This window comes from Euphorbia lathyris, chromosome 3, assembly GCF_963576675.1.
Source record: "Euphorbia lathyris chromosome 3, ddEupLath1.1, whole genome shotgun sequence".
NCBI lineage: Eukaryota > Viridiplantae > Streptophyta > Magnoliopsida > Malpighiales > Euphorbiaceae > Euphorbia > Euphorbia lathyris.
Genome location: NC_088912.1, coordinates 62,891,684 through 62,915,136, shown reverse-complemented (window position 1 = coordinate 62,915,136; position 23,453 = coordinate 62,891,684). Strand labels below are relative to the sequence as shown.

Genomic DNA, 23,453 nt, shown 5'->3' with positions numbered 1-23,453 from the left:
GCTCTGCAGTAAAGGAGGAGCCCGTACCTAAGTTATGAGTAAACCCAGCCAGCCAGGCGCCATCAGCATCCCGAAGAACTCCACCAGCAGCAATTCTGCCATTACTAAGGCAGGAGCCATCCGTATTCAACTTGACAACCCCTTCCCTGGGCTTCCTCCAACCAACTAACTGTATAATGAACAAACTAAAGCAAGTGTATTTTTATTTAAAAAAATGTATAATGGATTTTTTTTTAGTATCAAAGGCACTTAATAATATATAAATATAAGAATTGTATAATGAACAAACTAAAGCAAATATATTTTTATTTAAAAAATATAGTATTGGATTTTTTTAGCATCAGAGGCACTTAATAATATATAAATAAAAGAATTGTATAATAAACAAGTTAAAGCAAGTGTCCTAGTGGTAGATAGCGCACGTGTCACTATTTCTATGCTCTAAATAGGACTCGGACAACACAACAAAAGGTCTTGATCAAAATATATACTCTTACAAATAAGGTACTACTTACGGATATCCCTAAATCATATATAATTACATTACATACTCTCTCCTTCAGTCCATGACTTCACCATTGTCTATGCATACTTGAAAAGTCCCACTCAAGAACCTTCTCAGAGACACCAAATTGGAAGAATGAAATTTGTTTATGTCCTGGGGTTTCATATTATAATTATTTACTGAAAATTGAAATGTTACAAATTCTTATTAAATGGAGAAGGAACATTTTAGTATGTAGCTATTGATTAAGAGCTATCCATTCTAGTTCTAATTCTATTTCCCCGGATTCAACATTCTGAAGCTTGAGACACACCTCCTGTTTCACCTTTCCATCAATAATATTAACAGTGCTATCATTTATAAGGGCATTATCATCTGATTTCAACCATTTTCCAATCTGCATATTTCCAAACATTTCTGGGTTTCCAAATGCCATGGCTGATGTTACCAGTGGCTGGATATCAATCTCCGCTTCTCCCATTATGTCGTCAGCTGAAAACGTGTCATAATCAAAAACTTGCTGCAATTGATTTAAGCAAAGATTCAGATTAGCCATGCGTTACAATTGTATACTAATCAAAATAAATAAGTTGCCCAACTAGAGGATTAGTTTAAATTTAAACAAGACCTAACAAAGCTATTACTACAAGACTTATTCTCAGAACTTCAAATCTGTAATTGCATCATCATAAAAAGTAGAAACAAGCTTACCAACTTCACAGCCCCAAAATTCTCAGGAACTGACACCATGAGTTCCTCGTTCCAAACTGGATTTAAGTTGCTCTGTACTACGGTCGTTTGAAGCTTCTGAAAACAATGAACAAGCGCCAGTTATGATAAGTGAAGTATGAATATAATGTAACTCCATACTTAGGTGATCACAAATATCTCTATTGATTACTATTCAAATTGTCATTTAGCATCTAATTCAAGAAACAAAATCAAAACATATGCTATTGGTTGGCATAAGTTACAATAAAGAAACACCTTTAGAATAATGTTCATGTTCATTTCATCTATGTAAATGATCCAAACATTCAAGACTTAAGAGGAGCATTATTATAAACATCTAAATCAAGGACTTTGATGATGAAAGAATACATATAAAATATATACATATATAACCCAACTAACTTGTTTCCCGAGAGTGAGGACCACATAAGGATCACTTGACATCATATCTCTAACAGCTAAATTTGTACCACTTTTGACACTGACTTTTAGCAATCCAATATATTCCACCATGTCTTCCTCCTGTAAAATTCAACATTAAATTCACTGCAGTTATAAGCAGAATCTCAACATGCAGATAGAGATACTGATTTTTCAAACTCTTTTTTATGAATCTCAAACAAGCAAGAACAAATTTATGATAACTCAAGTACATTAATGTTTTTCTACAGAACTGTTGAGCTATGATGTGTAAATTGCACAGCTATCTCGCCATTCACAATATGAAAATCTTATATTATTCCAAGGAAAAAAGCATCCTTAGGCCCCTGATCTTTTCAACTTTTATTGATTAAGCCCCCGATATTTTGATTTGAAATGGAATATATTTACTACTAACTTTCCTGTGCTAAGTAGGGGCTTAATGTGCTTGATTATCATTGATCGAGAGCTCAATTGTCAAATTGAAAAACCAGGGGCTTAATCAAGAAAATCAAAAAGATCATGGGCCTCATATGCTTTTTTTCCTTCCAATAAGTGAGCAGAAAGTGATACTACATTTTTCTTTTTTTCATAAAAGAGAGCACAACAAAAAGTTACCAATTCATGTGATGTACTTGAACTTCGAAAATTATCTAAAATGCTCCCAGAAAAACTTGATCCACGAGAACCAGAAGTTTTTCCTGATGTAATCCTCAAGCTAGGTTTCAGAAATTCTTGAAGCTCGTATTTAGACCTACATAAAAAATTGAATAAGATAGAGATATTCCGGGACCAAGGCATGACTAACATATATTATACTTTGGTGCCAACTATAAACAATCCACAATATTCAATCACCAAGGAATACAATTGATCTTACAACGAACAGTCCAATAAAGTGATACGATAACAACTGAATATCAAATAAAATAGGTCTAGTAAGAAGTCCTTATGAGGCCAGTAGAAGGAATCAACACCTCATATGCTGATTTAAATAAGTTAAGAAATACAGAATTAAATATTTTCTGACCTGATGAATTTCATACGTTCATCGTGGTTGGCATCTGGATGTGGTTTAGAAACTCCATCAGGTATGAAGGCCTCGTATATGGAATTAGCAGAAGAATTACCACCAACTTCAACCAAGGCTTCAACATCAGCATCAGACCACTCATCCAATGTCACAGATAAAACCTAAATAAGTAAGCAGTAGCAATGATGGATCATTATATTTCGAAAATAGTGCTCATGAGTTTTAAGAATCATTTCGTTATACAACATAAATACATGTATGACAAGTTCTACAGATTACAAGTGCAATAATTTAGTTACTTTGGCACATACATATACACAAAACATTAGACCTTTGCATAAATACAAATGGAAAGCAGTCCACCATAAGCTGTTTATCAAATATCAAATAAAAAAAGTAAGAAACATAAACCCATAATGGTGCTCTAAGTGGTTCAACATTCAACCCTTTGGTTTTTCCCTCACCGCTTTGTTCAAGTAAAAACTAAAAACAAAAGACAGCTGGTCCCATGTGCAGCAAAACCAGTCTCATTCTAACATGTTTGCACATTGCAAGGCGACCTGCACTAGATCCATCTATTTCTTTGAGGACTCCAATATTCTAGCACAGACAATTTGTAATTTTCTTTTTTTAATAAAAACAGCAAGGTTTTGCTGGTGGCCTTCAAAGTAGTTTGTTCACACTACAAATAGCAGATTTTCCAGCATCTTTAAAATCAGACTTCATCAAAGAGTATTCATGCGTCAGAGTCTCTAAAAGAATGCCCTTTATATAAATCAACCTGATTAGCAGCCAGAATTTCTAAACTATTTTTTTTAGGCAGTGAAATGTGACTGCTTATTTTATATTATTGAAGCTTTTCTAGCCAGATTTACTCCCCAAATGCTTAAATATTATTTTATAGATAAATAAGTTATTAGTCCCCACCTTTTTACGTAACACACAGTTCAGTTCCCTTATTTTGAAAAACACATTACGAGGTCTCTATCTTTTGTCAATATTAATCCTTTGGTCCTTTTGTCTATGTTTTTTAGATTTTTAACCGAACATATCTTAGTTTTCAGGATAGCCATAGTACTATACAAAATGGCTATGTTACTCTACAAAATGGCTATGTTACTCTGGTTAATATCAAAAGATAGAGACCTCGTAATGTGTTTTTCAAAATAGGAGGATTAAACAGTGTGTTGGGTAAAAAAGAGGGGACTAATATATCATTTACCCTATTTTATACCACAAATACTATCTTAATTTCTCTCGTGATCTTCTTTTGTCGATATATTACCTTGTTTCTAATATTTTATACCATTTCACCAATAGAAACCATATAATTTTTATTTTCCTTCATTTTGCAATTTTATTTTCTTCTTGCATTTTTCAGCCACCTAAATTTCTAAGATGTTCCTTACATTTCCATGACAATCCAACTATTCTATTAATATTAAATATCTAATCTCTATTTGCAAGTAGAAAAATAAGCTCTTAAATATTGTGATTTTTGGGATGATAATTTAAATTTTCATCAGTTTGTGAATATAAAAGTCAGCTTTTCTTTATTAGGAGTGCCGTAAAAAAATAGTATACTGCAGTTCTTGTAAAGGAAGAAAAAAAAAGTAATAGAACTGAAACAGAGCAAGTGTAAAGAGATAACTTAAAAAAAAATTGGTACCTTACTAGCTAAGAGAGATTAAATGGTCTACAAAAAACTATGTTACGTTACTAATTAATATATTAAATGATGTACTTCAGTATCCAACAAATGAATCTATTATTTATTACACCTAACTCAAAACAAAAACAGCTGCTTAGCCATATGATTACACAAAAATAAATAAATGCATTGAACAAGAAAAATAGAAAAGTTGAGGCACCTACTACGATGCAATAATTCCTTTCTAAGTTTCTAATTTTCTTATTGGTTTCTAGTAGTAGGTTGATTTAGAAGGTCATCTAACCCACAAAGTTCTTTCTTTTTGCAATAAGTTTGCTTTTCTTGTGTATTGATAATCAACAAAGTGTATCCTTTATGAGGTGCATGTAATCATAGACACATGCTCCTTATGTATACTAATGTTTGACAAAAATTTAGACAACAGAGAAACATGCCATTTGTTACCTTTGAGACATGAGCTCCAAGGCTTCTATGCACACCACAACATTTTAAGCATATAAAAACTCCAATATTTGTAGACCTGAAAGTAAAGTTGTCAACTACTCCATAATAAATTGGCAAGGTGTACAAGTTAACTAGAATAGAATTACAACAACTTCTTTTCCTTTTTCAAGAAAAAAAAAAAAAAAGAATTTCTCCAAAACAAAAGCGCAAAATATTCTGTCAATTTGTTGACAAAATGCCATGGTTTTAATGTCATTAAGTAAAATTCTAGCATCTCATCTTGAATGATTACTTTGGCTATAAGTTAGCCATGATTTTAATGTCATCAAGTAAAATTCTATCACTTCATCTTGAATTATTACTTTGGCCATAAGTTAGTCCATTGGAATGTGGATGCATTAACTTCACTAAAATGATTATGCATTGTTAAGCCTATCCATATGTCAAGGTTTAAAGGGATTGAACTCACGCCCACTTAGGACCTGGAGCACCGCAATCAGCACAAAAGTGATTATCATCTTGGGCCAATAGACCCTTTAACCTTCTTTTACCTGCAAAGTAAAAATCACATAATGTCAAATAGGTTTGTGAACATTGTGGAGCAGTATGCTGGAAATGATAAATAGGAATATTCTTTCGTTTAATTAAATCTTTTGTGCTATGTTCACTCAAATTGGAACCTTAGAAGCATCTCACCTCTACAATTATGCTTCAAATACTAATGGAATATGTAGTAGAGGCAACAAAAACTATTGAATCTTACAATACCTATTGATATTAGAAATTATAATGCATAATATTTCTAATAAAATATTATATCTGATCTCATCAAACAGTGGGAGAAGTTGAGAAATACTGAAACAAGAAAAAAATCATACAAATAGATGAATTTGGTTTGGCTCAATTCCCCTCCCAAAAAGACAATAAATACTAGAATGTAATCCATTGGTTCTCAATTTTGTCAAAAAAAAAAAAAGGTCAGGCTCAAAGTTAAATATTGTTTACATCATCTGAAACAAATACAGAAAGGCAATTTCAAACGTCCAATTTCATTTCAAGCAAGATAAAAATGCCATATATGTTAACCAACTGTACCAATTTTCTGTACAACATGGAAAATAAAACTTAAATTTCTTAGTGGAAGGCACAATTTCTAACCAACTTATTGCCCAAATAACCTTTGTGCGCATTTAGGAAGCTTCTCCATGATATGATTATTACCCAGCAACCTAATCTTTTCACTGAATTTTATGAAGGGTCACTAAAACCTTTCAGTGCTTTTATTTTTCTTCTTAAACATATACACACAAGAAATAAGAGCAATATGTTTTATCATATGATGAGCAATCTAACTAAACCTTTCCAATAAGAAGAATAGCTGAAAGATCACTACAATTGCAATTTTGATATATATAAATCAACCCAAGGGTTAACAATATATAATCCCATAAGTCTCGCGTATGACGAGTTTGCTGCTGTCTCGCTGTTGACAAGTACTGTTTCATTGGTTTTGATCTTTTCCCTTCTGCTTGTCCCTTTTGGTTGAGATGGATTCTGTTTTGGATGAAGTTGCACATGTAACCTTCAAAGAGGTGAACCATACTGGGCTGGTCATTGGGGCAGAAAATATTCCAGCGACCCCTCGACCACAAGTTGGAGTCTGGTGGCAGATTCCTCACTGATAGAGGTTTGAAGATACCGGTGATGGAAAACGTTGTGGCGGATCTCTAGAGGCCATCAAAAGGTTTGATTATTTCTGATATAGCATCAAACTTATTTCAATTTGAACTTTTCCATCCACTGGAAAGAAATAGAGTTATCAAGGGAGGTCAATGGACCTTCGAGCAACATCTACTGCTGCTGAGTATATTGAATGAAGGTCAAGATCCGAGGGCAATTCAGTTGAATCATGCAGATTTTTTGGTACAAATATATGAGCTTCCGGCTGGCTTCATGTCAGAAAAAGTTGTTCATATAGGCAATTATCTGGGGACCTTCATTGAATCTGCTCAGAATAATTTCACCAGCATAAGTCGGGCCTTTATGCTGTCTCGCTGTTGACAAGTACTGTTTCATTGGTTTTGATCTTTTCCCTTCTGCTTGTCCCTTTTGGTTGAGATGGATTCTGTTTTGGATGAAGTTGCACATGTAACCTTCAAAGAGGTGAACGATACTGGGCTGGTCATTGGGGCAGAAAATATTCCAGCGGCCCCTCGACCACAAGTTGGAGTCTGGTGGCAGATTCTTCACTGATAGAGGTTTGAAGATACAGGTGATGGAAAACGTTGTGGCGGACCTCTAGAGGCCATCAAAAGGTTTGATTATTTCTGATATAGCATCAAACTTATTTCAATTTGAACTTTTCCATCCACTGGAAAGAAATAGGGTTATCAAGGGAGGTCAATGGACCTTCGAGCAACATCTACTGCTGCTGAGTATATTGAATGAAGGTCAAGATCCGAGGGCAATTCAGTTGAATCATGCAGATTTTTTGGTACAAATATATGAGCTTCCGGCTGGCTTCATGTCAGAAAAAGTTGTTCATATAGGCAATTATCTGGGGACCTTCATTGAATCTGATCAGAATAATTTCACCAGCATAAGTCGGGCCTTTATGCGTGTCAGCTATTAATATGAAGTGGACCTTTAACTATCAGCTCGAGCTTTTAGTTCAATTGGTTCCATGACAATGCGTATCAGAATCTCCATTAATGTTCTAAGTCCTTTGAAAAGAAAGATGAATAAAGGAGGTTCCTTCACGTGGATTCACTTCAATATGAACGTCTCTCAACATTCTATTTTTTCTGTGGATTGATTGGTCATTCAGATAAATTCTGTGAGCATTTACTGGAAATTCCTGAGCCAGAGAAGGCAGAGAGGATCTATGGGGCTTTTCTTAGAGCTCTGACTAGAAGAAGCTCCTTGCAACAGATGTCCAAGTTCCTCCTTACATCACTGCCGGCGATCAACACTATGGCTACTGAGAATCCTGTACATGAGTCCTTCCAAAATTGGTATCTCCTAAAATTGTGGAACAAATCGAGACAGTTGTGCCAGCTGAGAATAGCAAAATTAAGGGGACTGATGAAGCTGTTAGGATGGAAGCAGTTCGAGATAAGATTTCGATTGGATTCTCTATAGATAATGCACAACAAAATGAGGAAGGCATTACTATAACTGAGACCAAACATAGGAGGCAAGAAAAGAAAGATGTTATTGGGCTGGCCCATATTGGAAACTGACCAATGGACTGTGAGAATACTTCAACCGGTTCAAAACTTGATATTGACAGATTCTGGTTCCCAGACCCGCTAGGAGCAACGAGTACCCTAAGCTGAAACTACCGGGGCATGGGTAATCCTCGGTCAGTTCGCATGTTATTAGACCTGGTGTTTAAATTTATGCCCATTTTTATTTTCTTAATGGAAGGTAAATGTAACCGTTCTAAGATTGATGCAATAGAAAAGATGAGCTTGCTTATGATTGTGTCTTTTTCATTGATCCGATTAATTATGGAGGTGGTCATGCTTTCTTATGGAAAAATAAGAACACTTCTCATCTTCTCCGCTACTACTCTGAGATAAAAGTGGTTGTCTTTGCTATGCATCCGGATAAGAGCTCGAGCCCGGATGACTTCAATCCTTGTTTCTATCAAAAATCTTGGGATATTGTTGGTGATCCTTAAACTGAAAATGCTAATCAAGCATTCAGTTTAATCTTCTTGTGCTTGTATCCCAAGCAGACCTGGCAGTTTAACAAATGTCTCCAATTTCACAGGTTTAGTCATGATGTCTGCAATCTGTTCTTCAATTCCGCAAAATACTAACTTCACAACTTCTTGATTCGTAAGATCACGTAAATAATGATATCTCACATCAATGTGTTTTGTCCTCCTATGCATCACTAGATTTTTTGAGAGTTTAATAGAGGAACTATTATCACATAAAATCTCAAAACACTCACATTGCTTAAAGTTGATATGTTCAAAAATTCCTTTCAACCAAACAGTGGCATGCGCACGATGTTGCAGCCACATACTCTGCTTCTGTCGAGGATAAGGTGACTATGGCTTGCTTTCTTGAACTCCAACATACTACTGCTTCACTACATATCCTGAGGTGCTCTTCCTGTCGTCAACATCTTCAGCGTAGTCACTATCTATATATGCTTTTAGTTTCGAATCAGATTTCCTCTTATAGAAGAGGCCAAAATCCAGTGTACCTCTCAAATACCTCAAAGCTCTTTTAGCCGTCTGCATATGCTCTTCTCTTGGTTTAGCCATGAAACGAGATATCAAACATACCACATACATCATGTCATGTCTTGTGACTGTTAAGTACATTAGGCTGCCCACTAATTGCTTGTACAGAGTGGCGTCCACTTCTTTTCCAGCTCCTTCCTTCGAGAGTTTGGTTCCTAGAACTATAGGATTTTTGACAGGATTGCAGTTCCACATTTTAAACCTTTCCAACACCTCCTTAGCATACTTCTTCTGACACACGTGGATTCCGCTCAGACTTTGATGAGCTTCCACGCCAAGAAAGAACCTCATCATGCCGAGATCACTCATCTCAAACTCTTGTTACATTGATTGTTTGAACTCTTGACACAACATATCATCATTCCCTACATAAATCAAATCATCAACATAGAGACTTGCCATAATAAGTTTTACTCCAGCCCTTTTAACAAATAAGGTGTGATCATAGTTGCTTTTCTCCAAGCCTTCCTTTTTGAAATAACCTTCAATCCGACTGAACCATGCTCTAGGAGCCTGTTCCAGTCTGTATAGAGGTTTGTTAAGCTGACAGACTTTGTTTTCATCACCCTTCTTAACAAATCCTTCTGGCTGATCCACATACACAACTTCCTTCAATTCTTCATATAAGAAGGCACTTTTCACATCTAATTGATACGCATTCCACCCTTTTTGTGCAGCTATAGCCAACAAAGTTCTAATCGTATCCCATCAAGCTACAGGCGCAAAAACCTCATCATAATTAACTCCTTCCTTTTGAGCATATCCCTTCACAACTAGCCTTGCCTTGTATTTATCAACCTTCCCATCCTCATTTAACTTGGTCTTGAAGACCCATTTAACCCCCATCTCTTTGCTTCTGCCGGTAGAGCTACAAGCTCCCAAGTTTTATTTTTTTCGATAGCTTGTAGTTCACATTTCATTGCCTCCATCCATTTTTCTTCTTTAGCAGCTTCCACAAAGCTTACAGGATCAGCATGAGAAATAAAAAATGTCATAGCTACCTCAATCTCTCCTTCTGAAAAACCTTCCCTGCTTTCGTAATCATGCATCCAAGCTGGTTCTCTTCTGTTTCTCCTTGGTAGCAAATCTGGTTCAGATGAGTTTCCAGATTTCGTTGCTTCTGATGTAGTTTCTTCATCAATGGCAGATTCTTCATCACCCTCTTCTTCTTCTTTATGTTCTGCCTCTGCTGCTGTCCCTCCTTCACCCCAATCTAGAATGTCAAATTTGGACTCTGTTTCATCTGCATTCCAATCCCATTTTTTTTCCTCTTCGAATATGACGTCCCGACTAATGATTATCTTCTTTAAGATGGGATCATATAGTATGTAAGCCTTTGATTCCTCGCTCACTCCAAGTAAAATGCATTTATGACTTCAGTCATCGAGTTTTATTCTTCGCTGTTCAGGAACATGTACATGACCAATGCAACCGACACCCTGAAATAATCAACACTAGGTGAGACGTCCATTTGGCAGCCTTAGGCCACTCCAACATTCTTCTGGCACCATATCCTTCACGGCATTTGTGAAGCTCCTGTTTAGTACGTGAGACGTCCATTTGGCAACCTCAGGCCAAAACTTCTTTGGCATCCCCTTTTCTGATAGCCAACATCGGACCATGTTCATTATGGTACGATTTCTTCTTTCAGCTACTCCGTTTTGCTGTGGAGTGTAGGCAGTTGCCTTTTAATCCCATGTTCCTCGCAAAATTGGTTAAAATAATTTGAAGTAAATTCTCCTCCCCTGTCTGTTCTCAAACAACGTATGTATTTTCCCACTTCTTTCTCAACAAGACTTTTGAAAATTTTGAACATATCAAAAGTCTCATTCTTTTCTGAGAGAAAGTATATCCAAATTTTGCGAGTGAAATCATCAACAAGAACAAGTATGTACCTTTTTCCACTGTGAGAAATAGGAGATATGGGACCGCACAAATCTGCATGAACTAATTGGAGTTTCTCTGATGCTCTCCATTGACTTTTCTTTGATACGACCTCCCGATGTTGCTTTCCAACATTGCATACTTCACATACCTTGGCTGCCCCTTTTAATTGAGGTAACCCTTTCACCATTTGCTTACATTGCATGATTCTAATGGCTTTATTATTCAGGTGCCCATAACGCTTGTGCCAAAGACTTGTTGTTTCCTCTTCTTCTACCTTTAGGCATTTGCTTGGGAGAGGTTTCATAATTGCACACACTATGGACATCCGATTCATAGTCATCCCGCTGTTTACAATCAAACCTCTTTGAGGATGGTAGATTTTGCAAGTTCCTGCTTCAATCAAAATGGCCACACCCTTCTCCTGTAACTGCCCAATACTTAACAGGTTGTTGGTTAACTCTGGAATAAAGAACACATCAAATATTGTTTGATTTATGCCCTCAACCTCAAATCTGATGTTTCCTTTTCCCATAACAGCCATTTTTTAGTTATTCCCCAATTTTACTGTATGCCTGAAACTCTCATCAATTTCAATAAACCAATCTTTATGGCCCGTCATGTGCTTTGAACAACCAAAATCGAGGAACCATAACCCTTTATTTCCAGCCCCTTCGATCTCTGCATGAGCCATTAGGAGCAACTCTTCACCTTCATCGAATTCGACATAGTTTGCTGCCTTTTCAAAATAGGGACACTCGTATTGCAAGTGCCCGAGCTCGTGACACCTGAAGCATTCGATGGTGGCTTTATTAAAGCTTTGTCTAGTTCCCTCGCTCCTTCCTCTTGTAAAGTTACCTCTGCCACGCCGCCCATAGTTGTAGTCATATTCAACTTTTAGCACTTGTCCTTCAGCTCCCTTACGTCGTACATTTTGCTCATGCACAAGCAGTGAACTCTATAATTCATCGACCGTGAGTTGATCAATGTCCTTAGACTCATCAATCGAACATACAACAAAGTTGAAATTCTCTGTTAATGTTCAAAGTAATTTTTCAACAATCTGGACATCATCCATTATCTTCCCCACAATTTCTCGTATCGTTTGCTGCGACCATTACCCTTCCAAAGTAGTCAGTTATAGATTCTCCCATCTTCATCTCCAAGGTTTCGAACACCCTCCGAAGCCTTTGCAGCTGAGCACGTTTCACCCTTTCATTTCCCTAATACTTAACTTTCATTGACTCCCACAATTGCTTCCTGGTCTCCTTGTGAGTGATGGTTTTCAAAATCGACTTATCAATAGCCTGAAACAAATTATTCTTTGCTTTCAGATCATTGAGCTTTGCTTCGTCTAGTGCCTTTTTTTTCTGCTGCTGGTATCACTTCATTATCTTCAGGTTCCTTATAACCCACTTGAATTACACTAAAAAAAAAAGGGCGGCCCGGTCGCATTACGCGTCCCCGCTGAGCGAGGGTCCGGGGAGGGGTCCCACCATAAGGGTGTATTGGGGGCAAGCCTTCCCTTGCCAATTTAATTGGCAAGAGGCCGCTCCTAAGACCCACTTGAATTACACTCTAAAAAAAAAAAGGGCGGCCCGGTCGCACTATGCGTCCCCGCTGAGCGAGGGTCCGGGGAGGGGTCCCACAACAAGGGTGTATTGGGGGCAAGCCTTCCCCTGCCAATTTATTTGGCAAGAGGCCGCTCCTAAGACTCGAACACGTGACCTCTTGGTCACACGACAACAACGTTTACCGTTGCGCCAAGGCTCGCCCTCCAAAAAAAAATTTGAACGAAGCAAGTTTTCCATGACCAAACTCCAATGATCGTAGTCCCCATCAAATTTTGGCACACATGGAGCTGTAAAGTTGCTTGATTCAGCTGCCATTTCTCACTCTCCTTTTTTTTCTTCGCACACACTCGCGTTTCACTCCTCGAACTCTCACGTGTTTAATCACTCAATCAGACCCCTTTCGAAAGCTCTGATACCAATTGTAAAATCTGAAAACTAAAATTGCTTATTGCTTTTGAAAATGCAGTGGTCGTTCTTATTCAAAACAAAAGAAAAAGTACAGCTTATAAAGTCTAAACAATCTGTTAACAAAATAGAGAAAAATCAAGAAGCCAAATCCTACCAAACAAAGAAAACTTCAAAGCTTATCTAGTTCCTAAAAACTAGGTTTATTAACAAAGAAAGAGAAAGACCTATTTTATAGCAAAGACTAATCTTTGCAAATCACGTTAAAAAACAATCTGTTAACAAAATAGAGAAAAATCAAGAAGCCAAATCCTACCAAACAAAGAAAACTTCAAAGCTTATCTAGTTCCTAAAAACTAGGTTTATTAACAAAGAAAGAGAAAGACCTATTTTATAGCAAAGACTAATCTTTGCAAATCACGTTAAATATATTCCAACAATAAAGTCTACTGCCTCTTGTCTGGAGCGGCTCAATTTTGGGGTTCTACCTGATGATATCAGTGATACAAATGTGGTTCTCAATCCTAAAAAATCACAACCAGAGCTTGTTTCGTATCTCAAACCAATTGCTCTTTGCAATGTAATCTATAAAATTGTTTCTAAATCCATTGTTAACCGTTTGAAACAGGTCCTTCATTTGATTATTTTAGACTATCAAAGTGCTTTTATTCCTGAGAGATTAATTATAAACAATGTGATGTTGGCCTTTGAGGTTAATTATAGACAATGTGATGTTGGCCTTTGAGGTTAATCTCTTCCTTCAAAGGAAAATCCAATGAAAAGTTGTCTTTGCTTCTCTGAATTAGACATGTCAGAGGCTTATGACAGAGTTAAATGGTCATTTCTAGAGCTGATGATGTTGAAACTTGGCTTCGATAGTAAATGGGTTAACTTGACTATGCAATGTGTTAATAAGGTGCAGTATCACATCACCAGTGGTTGTCCATGTTATTGGTCCTATTATCCATTAGCAGGGTCTTACACAGGGAGACCCCATCTCCCCTTATTCGTTCCTTATATGTGCAGAAGGTCTCTCAACTACCTTATCTAAAATGCAGGCTTGTGGAAAAATTCACGGTTGCTCTGTGGCTAGATCAGTCCAGCTATCTCCCATATATTTTGGTCGCAATGTTCACTCGAATATCAAGCGAGAGTTAAGCCTTAGACTTGGGGTCTCTTTGATCTCGATCCGTGTTAAATATCTGAGCCTCCCCTCTTTGATAGGAAGGAAAAAAGTTGAAATTTTCAATTATTTGGAAGGAATGTTTAAGTCCAAGAATAACCATTGAAAGACTCGTTTTCTCTAGCAGGCGGAAAAATAAATTGTGACAAAGTCTGTGCTTCAAGCTTTGCATCCTATGCTATGAGTTTGTTTCTCATGCCTGATAATTTGGAAAAGATGCTTTACTCTTTCTGATGGGGTTTGGAAGGCAACAATAGTAAGGGTATCCGGTGGCAATCTTGGGAGAGACTCAGTATCCCTAAAAAGTTTGGTGGTATTCTTCTTAACTTTAACTTAGCTTTAGTTGCTAAATAGGGTTGGAGACTTCTTAATTTTTTGCACTCACTTGTTGCAAGAGTCTATCGAGCAAGATACTATCCAAATTCAAGTTTCTTGAATGCATCCTTGAAATCTAACCTAGCTATACCTGGCGAAGTATTTTGGCAGGTCAATCCCAACGGCTAGTGCTCGAAAAAGGATAGGAATTGGGGCCTCTGTCAATATCTGGCACGAACCTTGGCTCCCGGATAACTTTAATCCCTTTGTTGAAAGTGTCGCTCCCCCTAGTTTGGAATCTGCTACAGTGGCTAGTCTGCAAGTTTCGAAAAATAATAGTTGGAATCTCGATATTCTAAATGATTTTTTCTCGATCCGTGATAAAGATTTAATTCTCCAAGTTCCTTGAGTTCAATAGGGTGGAAGATCGTTGATGGTGGTGTTGGGAGAAGAACGGGATTTATTCTGTCAAGAGTGTATAGAAGGCCTACTTCCTTTGTCAACCAAACCACTGGAACATCAAATTGTAACTTGCGGAATGGTGTTTGGTCTCTTGCTGTCCCGCACAAAGTTAAAAACTTTATGTGGCATACCCTTGCTAATACCATCCCTACTCTCTCGGCTTTGCTGCAGCGTCGGGTTCCGGTGATTAACTCGTGACCTATTTGTAACGCCAACTGTGAAGACACTTATCACATTCTTGTTGACTGCCCTTTAGCTAAACAACTCTGGAACTTTTCTGCTATTGGTGATAAGAGTACAGCAGCTGATAATTTTGTTCAATTTTGGGTTTTCTTACAATCCAATTTCAGAAAAAATGACGTGGAAACTGCAGCCATGTTGTGTTGGTTCTTATGGAGTAATAGAAATTCCAAAGTTTGGAATAATTCTTCTGCCCCTTCCCCGGTCATTTTCAGTAATGCCACTGCACTATTCTCGAAATGGAAGCAAGCTCGGTCAATTTGGAATGTGGTTAACACTACTCAGAACCTTAGCCCTACGATGTGGACTGCTCTGCCCCCTAATATGCTCAGGCTGAATTTTGATGCAGTTATTTTCCCTATAGCAGGCCGTCTTGGCTTCGGTTTTGTAAATAGGGACTGTCACGGTCAGTTTTTGCCGGAAAAAATGATATCTTGCTCGGCCCCTCCAACCCTCTAACTGCGGAAACTTTAAGTTGTTGTGAAGCTTTAAGCTGGCTTAAGAATGCAGATCTACTTCTTGTGGTAGCTCTTCATAGTTCTGAAGAGATGGACTCACCTTTAGGTCTCCTTATTGAAGATTGTCATTCTCTGGTTCTCTCTGTAAAGAGTTATTAGTTTCGTCTCCTTTGTCAAAAGATCAAAGAATCATGTTGCGTATTTGCTAGCAAGAGCGGCGGATTCTTTGTCTGATTCCGGACAGTGGGTAAATCAGCCCCTCCTTTCTTTGTAATGCCTTACATTTTGATTTTTGATGAAGTTTCCCTTTGGTTTTCAAAAAAAAAAAAAAGAAAAAGAAAAAAAGAATAGCTGAAAGATTATATGATGAGCAATCTAACTAAATTTATCATAAAATGAGCAATCTTCTATATTGTGAATTTATAGTTATGACAATCATTAGAAAAATATTAAGATTTACTGTCTTAAAGTCATCATCTTACTTGAGGTAGATCCTTGTTTTGGCAAACGACTCATTGCTTTTTTTGGTAACCAAATATGATCCAAGAACCACCTGTCTGCACCAAGATTTCTGCAAAATTGACCCAAATGAAGAAAACAAACTATTCAATGACAATGTCAATGATGATAATTAGTTTTGAAAACTAAACATTGCCTTAAACATATTCCATAGCTTCCTGCCTTCCTCTTCTAGCAAAAAGCCCAAAACTAATTGTAGCCTAGGGAGGACATCCATATTAGTCAAACGGCTCGAAATGACTCAAGAGTAAAATGCACAGACAATCACTGCAGTTACAGCATAATTTCACGAAGATCCCAAAATATTTTCATTTGTGTCAAAAAAGTAACAATTATTTTCTTTCTTTCTTTTTTTTTTTTTTTTTTGAAGGAAACGTAGAAAATAATTCAGCAACCAAATGGTGACGAACAGAATTCCAATGTGTTTGCATAACAACACAAGGCTCAAGCAAGCCAACGAGCCTAGTCACAAACAAAAACTTGGGCTAAAGTTTTGAAAACCAAGTACATTAGCCAGTTCTGCAATGCCTAAAAGGATTCTGTTAGGTTTTGTAAATTAAATGTTAACTGCAAATTGCCAAATAGTCCCAAGATGATCAACTTCAAAGAGCGGATTCATTTCAAAATGAGACATGCGTAATTCTTGTTCAATCATTATATCTTCAATCAAAAGCTTCAGTCTTCAAGAAATATGAAAATACACATCTACATCCCAAAGTTTTTCTCCTAACAGAAAGCAAGCATGCAAAAATAGAGTTGCAACACAAAGTTGTAACCCTTATTTTATTAACACTCTCAAAATTCCCTCACAAACAAAGTGTTAAAAGCAACAATAGTCTTCATATTTACTACATACATATGCCATGTGCCTATATTTCAACAAATTATTTGAAAATTAAAGATCATTACATAAGCCCATTATTGGTATCCTATTTGAATTATTCCAAAAAATTTACTCAATAACAACCCTAAATGAAGTTGAAAGTTGAAAACTACTTACCCTAATGAGTTGAGAAAACTATTTTATTATACAGGAATACTAAGAGAAATAATTAATAACATATTCAACAAATTGATAAAATTAGAGATATTAGTAAGCTAACAAAATAGGAATACTAATTTGACTTGGATGCCTCTGCTCTATCTGATGAACTAATCTACAAAATAAAAAAATCAAAATGTTCCATGTGGCTTCCATAAAAGAACTATGACATAGAAATATCAATGGAAGTGCTCAAAAAAAAAAGAAAAAAAGAAATATCAATGGAAAACTAACATAAGATAATAGATCGCACTAAGACATTTTTCACCACAAAATAAGAAATCTGGCATACATTCCCAAATTCTACGTAACTTGAAGGAGAATGATAAACAGTTAAACACTAACACAAAGGCACACCTGTTGCGAAGTCACAAACGATCAACTCTTCCTACAAGAATTAGAAAGAGACTAGAATTCCAACTTCCTTTGTATCAACTTTTATCTGATAATACAAGAATAGAAGAAATGATATAATAATATAAAGAAAAAAAAGGAATAATAAATAAATAAAACTTTTGGAAACAAAAATAGAATGAAGGTATGAGATTAAATTTTCAACTTTTGTGGAACAATTTGATTCTTTGAAGCCTTGAAAATCAAAATTTTGAGGAAAAGAGAAAAACAGATTCGCTGAATTTCTCTAATTAATCTCAATAAGAAAATTAAAGAAACTGCGACCAATTAATTGAACCGACCAGAGAGAAAGCAAATGGACTGTAACGTTCCACCTGACACGAGTAGCTCTGGTATTCACATTAACGCCTGGGCAACGGCAACAGAGAGGATTAATTGGCCAAGAAATGAGGATTTAATTCAGAGCTTAATGACTTGAAAACTTGTTAACATAATTTGAAAATTTATTTCAGCTAAAATATACTCGTTTTTTTACTCGCTTAATGACTTGAAAGAGAAATACAGGTTGCAAAAGCAGCAGAAAAACCAAAATTGCTCAAATAGGCTGATAGAGACAAAATTATACCATACTAATAACAGAATTGGATTTGGGAAGAGGGAGAACGGCGAGACCTGACTGAAAATGGTGGGCGATGGGTGAGAGAGGAACGAGCGGCAATAGTGAAACCCCGCGATGGAGAGGCTAAGAGAAACCAAGAAATGGAAAAGAGAAAACCAGATACGAAGGACGGAGTGGCATGCACAGCGGTCGACGGCAAGCGGCGGGGTTTTGGCAGATGAAACAACTGGAGATTGAAGAGGGATGGGGGAGAGAGAGGGGGACGAGGTGTGATATCTACAATGTAAAAGCCTCCCTGTGTTTTTACTTTTCATTTCCTTTTTATTTTCTAAAAAGTTAGACGGGTTTCTCCTCAGAATAGCTTATTCTGAGATTAAATCTGACATTAGAATCTAGTTAAAATAAGGGGATTTTGCCCCCCCAAAATGAGCCCTTTACGGTTCTCCCAAGGGCTCATGTCTATTTAGTTTTGATCCCATGAACTACGTATGTATTTAATAATCTACTGTTAGATTTAGGTTTATCAAAATCCTACGGTGGAAATTTAAAGAATAACAAGACTTAGATTTAATAAGTCTAAATCTAAAGGTGAATGATCATGTTCATTTAGTCATTTGAGATCCATATTGTTGTACGTCCATTATGGAATTTCTACTAACCAATGCAAAACCAGTACTATATGGATTAGTATATGGATTAGTTTTAAGGGCTAATTACAAATCTAGCCCAATTAAAAGGGGTCTTTTACATATCTAACTCACTTTGCTTCCATCTTACCAAATTAGACACTTTCAATCATTTTGGACAAAATTACCCTTAGTTCTATTCAATCATCGATCTACTTCTGATTCTTCTTCTTCTTCCGCTTCTTCGTTTCAACTTCTTCTTCGATTCATCTTCTATTTCTGATATCAATCATTAGCGATTTTTGAGATTATTGACGTATTATGTTCAATTTCACGTAGAAATTGTATGTTTTTAGCTTGTACGCTTGCTTTTCTCGTTGGTCTTGCCTCTTTCTTCATCTGTAATGGTATCGTTTCAATTTCCTCTATTTTCCACAATTTTTCTCAATTTTCCTCCATTGCTATCGCATTTGTGACGAAATGCGATAAATTTCGTCACAAATGCGATAGCAATGGAGGAAAATTGAGAAAAATTGTGGAAAATAGAGGAAATTGAAACGATACCATTACAGATGAAGAAAGAGGCAAGACCAACGAGAAAAGCAAGCGTATAAGATAAAAACATACCATTTCTACGGAAAAATTGAACATAATACGTCAATAATCTCAAAAATCGCTAATGATTGGTATCAGAAATTGAAGAAGATGAACCGAAGAAGAAGAAGAAGAAGAACCAGAAAAAGCGGAAGAAGTAGATCGATGATTGAATAGAACTAAGGGTAATTTTGTCCAAAATGGTTGAAAGTGTCTAATTTGGTAAGATGGAAGCAAAGTGGATTAGATATGTAAAAGGCCCCTCTTAATTGGGCTAGATTTGTAATTAGCCCCGGTTTTTAATGATATGCTCTTCATAGACAAACTTGGGATTTGCGGTTGCGCAATTACTAAATATACAAGAACCAATTTCTATATTTTTATTTTTTTAATTAAAATAGAAACTGATTTCTACTTTGTGTCATCCCTGGACTGACATAAAGATTCTATAAAATAGAAAGCTGACACAAAGATTCTATAAAGTAGAAACCGAACCCTCTGGATCCGGCCTCTATAGGAAATTGGTCCCTCTAAGACCAGTTTCTTATGTGTAGACACTGCTCCCGTCAAGAAAGCAGAGACCACACAGTCATGGGAAAGCAAATGGTTTCCATGAATGAACTCTATAATAGAGAATAACTAAGCAAAATGGTATGTTTTGCTAAAGTAGAAAGAGGTCACACTTTATACATAGTGTAACAGTTAGTTGAGGTATAAATAGAAAGGGTATAGATAGGTAGAGAGAGAAAGATAAGGTTACGGTTTCTAATTGGGATTTTTAACTCTTCTTCTTTCATTCTCTTTATGATGTTCATCACGAATCTTGTTAATCATCAACAATACTTCTCTTGATTTGGTATGGTATCAGAGCACATGTTGCGTGATTCTTAGTTTCGTTTATTTTTCATCTGGATCGTTCAATTTCATTGAGTTTTATTTGTTTCTGTTTAATTTTTCAAGATCGCCTTTAGAAGACTTGGATTCAGTGGTCTTTCTTATCTTTTTCTGTTCAGAGGGTTCTGAGATGGATTCAGATGGTCTGGGTGAGTTTTAGACTTAGAAGCTTTGGATTTGTTGTCAGCAGCATCATACTGAACCTTGTAGGGTTTACTATGCTCAAGACCTTTCATGATTCTGTCATTGATGATTGAGCCTTGGGTGAAGGGATTTTTGTCAGGAAACTCAACTTCTTGACTTTGAAGAATCTTGGTTGTCAAAGAGCCATAGTTTAGTTGTGCGAAGCTTCTTTTCATGGCTGAGAAAATCAGAATCGGAAGGTTCATAGGTCAGTTATCCAACATATGCCACATAATGCACAGTTCCAGTTTGGATACTGAGTTGGCTGATCCTTTCTTCGGAAGGACATAGCTTACCACAAAGTAATGCACTTGGCGATGGATTTTGGTCAGAGAAGTGGCAATTAATTCTCTTTAGAGATCTTCAAGAGTCAAGTATTTTTAAAGAAAGCTAGCCATCACTATGCCATTTTCTCTTTCACATGACACAAGATACATGACAGACATTTGTTTTCGTGTCGTCTGAATATTTTTCATGACAGTATTTTAACTGTATGTCATCTGAAGGCGAAATAAAAAATGCGCTCGATTCTCAGATGACATTACGATTACAGAATCCTGTCATCCAAAGAAAATGCGCGTTTTCGTTAAATTTGATGCGCTCAACAGATGACACCTCTAATAAATGAATGTCGTTTTATGCCGAAAACAAAAAAGCGGCAAATGAAATTTCACTTACACGGCCACACCAAATTTTAGGCGCTCTATATCATTTGACTGAAATTTCAGTTGATATATAAACTCTCTCTCAATCCCAAACCCCAGTTTAGGTTATGCAAGAGCTTCATCCCTCTCATCCCTCTTTATCTCCATGGTTGATTTGAACATGCAATCACTAGGTGAGCTCGAAACACGGTACTGGTAAGCCATGTTTTCTTTGTTCCTAGATGTATTAGAGTATCATTGTTCCTTATACTCTATATTTTCCTCATTCGATTTACTTTTGTGTATGTCGATTTCAGCAGCTGGTATAAGGATCTTGTGATTTTCAGACTTATCATTGAAAGGTTTGGATCTCTCGCTTAGCTACACTGATTTTATTGTATTTAGATTCACTGCTGAAAAGCTTGGGTCTTTATCTGTTTTAATCTAGGGCAAGACAGTGATTGAGATAGTAGATGGTATGAACTCATCTGATTCCTTTTTATTTGAACACAATATTTGTAGGGATAGTAAGAATGCTTCGGTACATGGGAAAGCTGACTGAAGAGATTGTCAATCGATTCATGCCTTTAACATATGGGAAGATTTCTTTAACTTAATAAATATATATTAATGTTATGTTGGTTTGAACTGATTGGTCATGCCTTTAGAAGTGATTGAGTATGTTTGATGTACTGTTTAGGAACCTATAACTCATTGATTTAGGAAACTAGCCTGATTTAGTATATATATTGTTATGTGGGTTTGAACTGAACGATTACATATATGTATGATGTTGTGGGTGATGATGAAATGATTGGTATGAACTGATTGGTTAGATATAACTATTTAGGAAGCTAGGACTCATATAGTTTATGTATGAATGATCATTAAGCTTTGAATGTTTATTGTGATTGGCAATACTCTTACACCTATGAGTTATACTGCTATAAGTGATTGAGTATGTGTATGTGTATGAAACATGTTTATGTTTGATGTTGTGTTGATGCTTATCTAAGATGTTCTGTTGATGTTTATGTTTGATGTTCCGTTGATGTTTATGTTTGATGTTCTATATGAGTATGTGTACGATTGTTCATTTGGGCATGTAGCTTATTAATCATGCATCAAGTATTAGAGGAACATTGTAAAAGGATCATTGAGCATGTATGAAGCATGTATTAAAGGGTAAATTTAGGATAATTGCATGTACTGATATGGCTTGCAAATGATTATATATATCACCATACTCCTTTTTATTTGAACATGACCTATGATGATAAGTAAGGAATAAGTTGTCTTGAATAAGTAAGGAATAGACATGCACGAATAAGTTGTCTACTTGTTATAGCATATTCACTTGAATATACATATGTCTACTTGAATAACTTGTCTACTTGTTATAGCATGGTAGGCATACTCTTAAAGATGAAAATGCTATGAACTCAACTGACTCATTTTTATTTGAACATGACCTATGATGATAAGTAAGGATTCTGAATGCAATTCGTTTACAATATACCTTAATCATGCATCAAGTATTAGAGGAACATTGTAAAAGGGTCATTGAGCATGTATGAAGCATGTATTAAAGGGTAAATTTAGGATAATTGCATGTACTGATATGGCTTGCAAATGATAAGATATATCACCATACTCCTTTTTATTTGAACATGACCTATGATGATATAAGTGAGAAATAAGTTGTCTTGAATAAGTAAGGAATAGACATGCACGAATAAGTTGTCTACTTGTTATAGCATATGTTCACTTGAATATACATATGTCTACTTGAATAAGTTGTCTACTTGTTATAACATGTTAGGCATGCTCTTAAAGCTGAAAATGTTATGAACTCAACTGACTCATTTTTATTTGAACATGACCTATGATGATAAGTAAGGATTCCGAATGCAATTCGTTTATGAAGCATGTATTAAAGGGTAAATTTAGGCTAATTGGATGTACTGATATGGCTTGCAAATGATAAGATATATTTTGATTAGATAGAATATACATATACATACGAACTTAATAACAAGCTCTACGTAAAGGGTTATGTATGTGCATTGGCTATACTCTTACTATGTTCCTTTCTACTCGGTTTGATATCGTAACAACAACATTAAACATGGTGATAGGTTTATGATACATTCAGCACAAACAGAGTCCCTTATGGTGTCAGCATCATAAACCTCATTACCAAGTTCAGAGTACAACGAGTACAACCCAAGTGGAAGAAGCATCGTAAAAGGGTCAGTTTAGTCTACTTGCACATACATACGAACTAAATAGCAAAGCTCTACGTTATATTACAAAAAGGGGGGATGAGTGTTCTCTTTCGGTTGTAATTGATGGTCCAAAGCTCCTTAGCTGTTCTGACTAGTGAAAGG

General features: G+C 36.2%; 1 protein-coding gene across 6 annotated transcripts; it reads right to left on the bottom strand.

The window, feature by feature from the left end:
- Window positions 1-462: 462 nt before the first annotated feature.
- Window positions 463-18,442, bottom strand: LOC136224700 (ADP-ribosylation factor GTPase-activating protein AGD12-like). 6 transcript variants are annotated; one of them, XM_066013104.1, is made up of 11 exons: window positions 18,129-18,442; window positions 17,845-17,911; window positions 17,507-17,591; window positions 16,071-16,159; window positions 5,276-5,357; window positions 4,807-4,882; window positions 2,688-2,851; window positions 2,276-2,411; window positions 1,640-1,759; window positions 1,217-1,312; window positions 463-1,025 (listed from the first exon to the last, which is right to left on the bottom strand). In XM_066013104.1, exons 4-11 carry the CDS (start codon window positions 16,102-16,104, stop codon window positions 744-746), a joined length of 990 nt encoding a protein of 329 aa, XP_065869176.1. In that variant the 5' UTR covers window positions 16,105-16,159; window positions 17,507-17,591; window positions 17,845-17,911; window positions 18,129-18,442; the 3' UTR covers window positions 463-743. The 6 variants fall into 6 exon arrangements, with proteins under 6 accessions (XP_065869176.1, XP_065869178.1, XP_065869177.1 ...); XM_066013106.1 differs by having other exon boundaries at window positions 17,878-17,911; XM_066013105.1 differs by having other exon boundaries at window positions 18,176-18,442.
- Window positions 18,443-23,453: the final 5,011 nt, after the last annotated feature.